The 6,954-nt window shown below is 60.8% G+C and overlaps 1 protein-coding gene across 1 annotated transcript in view; it reads right to left on the bottom strand.

Moving 5' to 3' along the window:
• Nucleotides 1-5,814, bottom strand: part of PRAM1 (PML-RARA regulated adaptor molecule 1) — a gene marked incomplete at its 5' end in the record, with an annotated part of 9,849 nt that extends 4,035 nt beyond the window's left edge. Inside the window, 9 exons of the mRNA XM_021715474.1 lie at nt 359-435; nt 511-580; nt 669-2,040; nt 2,158-2,328; nt 3,566-3,740; nt 4,238-4,341; nt 4,563-4,642; nt 5,455-5,526; nt 5,729-5,814. Coding sequence (XP_021571149.1) covers nt 359-435; nt 511-580; nt 669-2,040; nt 2,158-2,328; nt 3,566-3,740; nt 4,238-4,341; nt 4,563-4,642; nt 5,455-5,526; nt 5,729-5,814 — 2,207 coding nt within the window. The remainder of the gene's footprint in view (nt 1-358; nt 436-510; nt 581-668; nt 2,041-2,157; nt 2,329-3,565; nt 3,741-4,237; nt 4,342-4,562; nt 4,643-5,454; nt 5,527-5,728) is intronic.
• Between the last annotated feature and the right edge of the window lie 1,140 nt (nt 5,815-6,954).

Here is a 6,954-nt window from a genome sequence, read left to right as displayed (position 1 = left end):
TTTTTTTTTTTTTTTTAAAGAGAGTCTCATTATACTGCCCAGGCTTGCCTTGAACTTCCGGGCTCAAGCAGTCCTCCCACTTTGGCCTTCCAGAGTGCTGGGATGTGTAGGTGTGCGCCACCGCACCTAGCCCAGCTTGCTGCTTTGATCTCTGGGTTTTTCCACACCTTCTGATGCTACCCTGGCCTGCACCTCTGCCTACCACAGCCCTCTCCTGGGCTGCTGGCCTCTGGTTTCCCTTCCTCACACAGTACCGCCCACCAGGAGCCAGCGTGACCTTGGCTTTCTACCAGGAGCACGGCAGAAAATGCCCTTCCCGTGAAGGTTTCCCGGGTGCCCTGGCAGCCCACCGACACACCTGTGCCTTTGGGTCTGCGGCTGGAGTCATATGTGGGCGCCACGTCGTCATATTCCTCGTAGATCTCATTCGGGTCCCTGCAGGGATGTCACAGGTGAGGCCTCTTCCAGCTCCACGAGCTGCGCCCATGTCCAGGTAGGCCCGACACTCACCGCGGGATGTCTTCAGGTCGCTGGGCCCGGAAGAAGTGAATCCCGGCCGAGGAGCTGGTCCTCCGGAGATCTGTGGGGAACAAAGCAGAAGGGAGGCTGGCGCTGCCCGGAGGCCTCAGCCCTCCTCCTTATGCCCTGTGCCACCCACCCTCTCCCACCTGTCGAGCCTGTGGATGGTCTCCGAAAGCTCTGGAAACCCATGAGGAGCGGAGGCAGCGGGGGCTTGACTGGAGGGGGCCCCAGGCTGCTGGTGGGGGGCAGAGGCCTCCGCCGGGGTGGGTGGCCGGGTTTCAAGCCTGGTCTGAACCCTCCACTGTGACCGAGGCCTCCCGACCTCCAGCGGCGTGTCGCAGGAGCCCCAAAGCCAGGGCTGGGCGGCAGCCTCGGGCTGGAGCCGGCCACCGCAGCGGGCAGGGAGCTCTCTGACACCGAGCCCGGGAGCGTGGGCTTTCTAGGGAGGTGACCGAAGAACTCAGGCTGCGGGGGCTTCTTGGGCAGAGCACTGGGCTCGGGCTGGGAGAACTTGCGGGGTGCCCCCCGGCACTCAGGCTGCAGGCACTTCCTGGGAAGCAAACTGAACTCGGGCTCTGAGGACGTCCTGGGGAGGCCACCCAGCTGCAGCTGCGGGGGCTTCTTGGGGAGCGCTGTGAACTCGGGCTGCTGCGGCCTCTTCGGAAGCACGCTGACCTCGGGCTCTGACGACGTCCTGGGGAGGTCACTCAGCTGAGGCTGCGAGGGCTTCCTGGGAAATGCACCGGAGCCGTGCCGCGGGGACTGAGGAGGGGGCTCGCTGGAATCGGGCTTCCAGGGGGGGGTGCGAGGGACCTCACTGAACTCAGGCTGCGGCAGGAACTTCTTAGGGAGGCTGCCCACCTGAGGCTGCGGGGGTTTTCTGGGGTGCGCACTGAACTCGGGCTGCAGGGGCTTCTTGGGAAAGGGGCTGAACTCGGGCTCCGAAGGCTTCAGGGTGGCCTCACTAGACTCAGCCGGCCAGAGCTTCCTGGAGAATGCACCGAGCTTGGGTTCTGAGGGGTCCCTGGCAGGGCGGCTGAGCTCAGGCTTCTGGGCGAGAGTACCAGGCTCCAGCAGAGAGGCCTTGCTCTGGGCCTCGCTGAACTCGAGCTGCGGGGCCTTCCTGGGGAATGGAGTGGTCTCGGGCTGGGGGAGCTTCTTGGCACATTCACTGAACTCAGGTTTGGAGGGCGTCTTGGGGTGGTCAGTGAACTCAGGTTGCGGGGGCTTTTTGGGGAGGTCAGTGAACTCAGGCTGCGGGGGCTTCTTCGGGGGGTCAGTGAACTCAGGCTGCGGGGGCTTCTTGGGGAGGTTAGGGAACTCGGGCTGCGGGGGTTTCTTGGGGAGGTCAGTGAACTCAGGCTGCGGGGGCTTCAAGGACACTGCACTGAACTTAGGCTGTGGGGGCTTCTTGGGGAGGTTAGTGAACTCAGGCTGCGGGGGCTTCTTGGGGAGTTTAAGGAACTCGGGCTGCAAGGGCTTCTTGGGGAGGTCAGTGAACTCAGGCTGTGGGGCCTTCTTGGGGAGGTTAGGGAACTCAGGCTGCGGGGGCTTCTTGGGGAGGTTAGGGAACTCGGGCTGCGGGGCCTTCTTGGGGAGGTTAGGGAACTCGGGCTGCGGGGGCTTCTTGAGGACATCAGTGTGCTCAGACTGTGGAGACTTCAAGGACACTGTGCTGAACTCAGGCTGCGGAAACTTCTTGAGTTTGTTGAGCTCAGGCTTCAGGGGTTTGGGGGCGAGTTCACCGGACTCGGGCTGAGAGGCCTGGAACTTTGCTTGGAGGCTCCGGAAGTCCTGATGGCTCTCCTGGGGAGACGGGGCCAGTCGGGCAGGGACTCAGACAGGCACACAGAGGGGTCATGGGAAGACACGTGGGGATCCTCAGGCCAGGCCAAGGACACACAGCCCACCCCCACCACCTCCCTACCCAGGCTCCTGGAAACCACCCTCCTCATGACTTCAGTGAGGGGACACGGGGCACTCAGCCTCCCTGCAGCAGGACCCAGGCCCCTGACACTCCCCCCCACCCCCAGCCCCGTATCTCCAGTCTCGCACTGTCTCCCAGGCTGGACCGCGGCCTCCATCTCCTGAGCTCAGGCGATCCTCCTGCCTCAGCCTCCCGAGTAGCTGGGCCTGCAGGCTCCAGCCGCAGCGCCGGGTCCCCAGCCTGTCTGTGCTAATTTCGAAAGACATCCGGAATCCAACCACTTTTCACTGCCTCCAGCTCTGTCACCCCGGCAAGAGGCAAAGCACTGCCCTTCCCCCATGGCCTGGATTCTCGCCACAGGTTCCTCCCTGGTCCGCGGCCCACCCACAGCCCTGGGCAGTTCCCCCCACAGCAGCTGGAGGAAGAAGCCTGTGGAAACTGAGTCAGTCTGTGCTCCTCTGTTCTGCACCTCCCGAGCAACCCGGCTTCCCCGCCCAGCCACCTCCTCGAAGCTCCCTGAACATTCCAGCACGCTGCTTTCCGTGGGGGTCCTCTGCCCTGTCCCTTGCCCCTCTGAGTAGACCTCTCTTCTTCCTCATCCAGGTCTCTGCACCCATATTTCCTTTTTCCGAGACGACCCTATTTTTTTGGTGTTTTTTTTGAGTCTCACTCTGTCGCCCAGACTGGAGTGCAGTGGCCGCTCCCGGCCACCGCAGCCTCGACCCGCTGGGCTCCGGCGATCCTTCCGCCTCAGCCTTCCGAGTAGCCGGAATTACAGGCATGCGCCACCACGCCCGGCTGATTTTTTGATTTATTGTAGAGATGAGGTCTCGCTGCCCAGGCGGGTCTCGAACCCGCGGGCTCAGGCCATCCACTCACCTCAGCCTCCCAAAGGCGCGGGATGACAGGCTGAGCCACCGAGCCCGGCAAGACGACCCTATTTTAAATGGCCTCCCCTTCCTGGGACTCCCCAGCCTCCCAGCCTCCACAATTTTCCTTTGCCTACCTGCCCTCCCCCCCGGTTGTGTCATACTCTTTTACCCACATGGGGAGTTTTTTTTTGTTTGCATTTAATTTTAAGTTTTTGTGATTTCTTTTTTTTGGTTGGGGTCTCACTCGGGTGAGATCTACTGGGCACGGCGTCTCTGTCGCTGACACCAGGCTGATGGTCAGGGACGCCCACAGCCAGCGGTGTCGATGAGAACCAGATGGCAGGCCCCCAAGAGCCGGCACCGTGGCAATCTCTGGCTCTCCCAGAATGCCTTGGGCGTCCTCCCAACTGGCCCTGAGCCTTTGTCACAGATGCCGGCAGATGCACAGGTAGACCAGGCCTCCTCTGACCTACAACGGCCCTGCAGCTGGCCTGGCCTCAAGCCCCCAAGCCCGGCTTCACCTGGGGTCAAGGAGACTGGGAAGGTGGGGAAGGGAGGAAACATGTGGCCTCCAGAAGTTCCAGCCCAACCTGGGCAACATAGCGAGACCCTGTCTGTACAAAAACTTGAACAATTAGCCAAGTGGTGCTGCATGCCTGTAGTTCCAGCTGCTCGAGAGGCTGCGGTGGGCTATGACTGGGTCACTGCACTCCAGCCTGGGTGACCGAGCTCCTCGGCCCTGGCGAGCGCCTCACCTTCCCCAGCCAGAGGACCTGGGGTGTCGGAGTGCCCCTCCAAAAGGCTGCGGTCCCCATGGGCCTGAAATGTCCCCGGTGAAGCTGCCAGCCTGGGGGAGGGAGGTGCTCCCCGGTGACCACAGGGCTAGATGGGCCAGGGTTAGCAGGTCACGACTCACCTGACTGGTGGGGGAGGGGACAGCGGGTGCGGGACCGACTTTGTCCCCCCCACAGAAAGCCCCCCGCTCTCACCCTGGCTGCTGGCCCCCAGGTTCATGCTGCCCTGGGCAGAGGGGGTCGCCCCGGCGGTCCATTGCCTCTGGCAGCCACAGTCCCCCGAGCCTGAGCTGCCCTGGGGTTGCTGGGGGGCTTCCCACCTCAGGATCTTTGCTGGGACCACTCATTTCCCAGACTGCTTTCCCTGCCCCCTGCTGCTCCACTGGTGGGAGCCCCCGCCCCCTCCCCTCAGCCTCCACCTGCGTGTCCCCTGCTCCCCAAACTCACCATGACGGCAGGCAGGGGACAGGCCACAGGGCGAGGGGACCTGAGCTGGGCTGCTGCCTTCAGGAAGTGAACTGTGGTTTCTGCTCCACAGGCCAGCACGCAGGGTGGGGGCCGCGGGGGAAGGAAAGGGGGCGGGACCGGCTGGGCCTGTCTCCAGATCCTGCTGGGCGCTTCTAACCCCCTGGAGTTTCTGTGTTTGCTCCTGTCCCCAAGCCTAGAGCATCGGGTGTCAACATGACCCCAACACAGTCACTGGTTTCTTTCTTTCATTTGCTTTTTTTTCTTCTTGAGTCAGGATCTCACTCTATTGCCAAGGTTGGGGTGCAGTGGCACAATTACAGCTCACTGCAGCCTCAACCTCCTGGGATCCCAGTGATCGATCCACCTCAGGCTCCCAAGTAGTGGGTAATTTATTTTTTTATTTTTTATTTTTTTTTGAGTTGGAGTCTCACTCTGTCACCCAGACTGGAGTGCAGTGGCCGCTCCCGGCCACCGCAGCCTCGACCCGCTGGGCTCCGGCGATCCTTCCCCCTCAGCCTTCCAAGTAGCTGGAACTACAGGCGCGTGCTACCACGCCCGGCTAATTTTTGATTTATTGTAGAGATGAGGTCTCGCCAAGTTGCCCCGGCGGGTCTCGAACCTGTGGGCTCAGGCAATCCACTCACCTCAGCCTCCCAAAGGCGCGGGATTACAGGCTGAGCCACCAAGCCTGGCTGTAGCTGGGTAATTTTTAAAATTTTTTGTAGAGACAAGATCTATGTTGCCCAGGCTGGGCTCAAGTAATCCTCTTGCTTTGGCCTCCCAAAGTGCCGGGATTACAGGGGCGAGCCACCACACTTTGCCACAGTCACTGGTTTCTTGACTCTCTCTGTCTCCCTCACGCCCATCTGACCTCTGGACTGGGAGGACTCAGTGCTGAGCCTTGGTGGCCTCCTTCCTCTCTGGAGGCCAAATTCAGCCCGGTCTGGAGAGTCACAGGAAGGGGAGAGCTCAGTGGGGAAAAGCTATGGTCCGTTCTGGCGCTCAGAGGCTCCCGGAGAGGCCGTGACTTAGAGGCCAGTGTGACGGACGGGTGAGGCCCCATCTGCCTGCCCTGGTTTCCTCATCTGCCTTTCTCATTTCAACATTTCCCAGCCGTCCGACTTCCCGCTCTGAGCAGGACTTACCTGTTAGGGGGACAGATGTCACATGGGCCATGGCTGGCGATTGGGGCAGAGGACTTGGCTGGATGGCAGATTTGGCGATCTGGCTCCTTGGGAGGAGGGAGAGGGTTTGAGGACGCCCCAGTCTCCCTGAGGTTACAGGTGGTGGAGCCAAGAGGAACTGGAAGACGGAGACGGGGTGAAGGAGGTGAAGACAGATGCGGCACGGAGGCCTGGCCAGATAAGGGCAAGTCCTGATGGCAGGGCTTGGTCCCCAGGAGATCTGTGACCTTGGTCTGTGACCTCAGCCCCAGTAGATGGAAGGAGAGAACACGAGGACAGGGAAAAGCCCGCACTCAGTATAGCCACACGCTGGAATCACCTGGGCAGTTTACGGAAAGACAGACCATCCAGAGCTCCTGACTTTTTTTTTTTTCTCGTTTTGAGTTGGAGTCTCACTCTGTCGCCCAGACTGGAGTGCAGTGGCCGCTTCCGGCCACCCCAGCCTCACCTGCTGGGCTCCGGCGATCCTTCCGCCTCAGCCTTCCAAGTAGCTGGAACTACAGGCGCGCGCTACCACGCCCAGCTAGTTTTTGATTTATTGTAGAGATGAGGTCTCGCCAAGTTGCCCAGGCGGGTCTCGAACCCACGGGCTCAGGCAATTCACTCACCTCGGCCTCCCAAGGCGCGGGATTACAGGCTGAGCCACCGAGCCCGGCTTGGTCTCAAACTCTTGTGCTTAAGTGATCCTCTTGTCTCAGTTTCCCAAAGTGCTGGGATTACAGGTGTGAACCACTGCTGCCCATGGCCGTTGTAGCTTCTCATTTAATTGGTCTGGGGTATGGCCTGAGCAAAAGGTTTTTAACTTAATTTAATTTTTTTGAGTTGGAGTCTCACTCTGTCACTCAGGCTGGAGGGCAGTGGCACACTCCCAGCCACCACAGCCTTGACCTGCCAGGCTAATTTTTTGATCTATTATAGAGATGAGGTCTCGCCAAGTTACCCAGGCTGGTCTCGAAACCCGTGGGCTCAGGCAATCCTCTCACCTCGGCCTCCCAAAGTGCTGGGATTATAAGCGTGAGCCACCATGCCCGGCTGCAAGACGTTTAGACCCTGACAGGTGATCCTGATCCACAGCGAAACACTGGGATCCCCTTTCCCTGTCCCCCTTCCCCCGAGTCACCCTGAGCCGCTGTGAGGGGCAGGCTCTGACTCAGGTGAGGGGTCAGGATCCCTCAGGTAATGCAATG

The sequence above is a fragment of the Carlito syrichta genome, unplaced genomic scaffold (genome assembly GCF_000164805.1).
Source record: "Carlito syrichta isolate Samal-C Ts95f unplaced genomic scaffold, Tarsius_syrichta-2.0.1 Scaffold307152, whole genome shotgun sequence".
NCBI lineage: Eukaryota > Metazoa > Chordata > Mammalia > Primates > Tarsiidae > Carlito > Carlito syrichta.
This window is presented reverse-complemented; position numbering and strand designations above follow the sequence as displayed.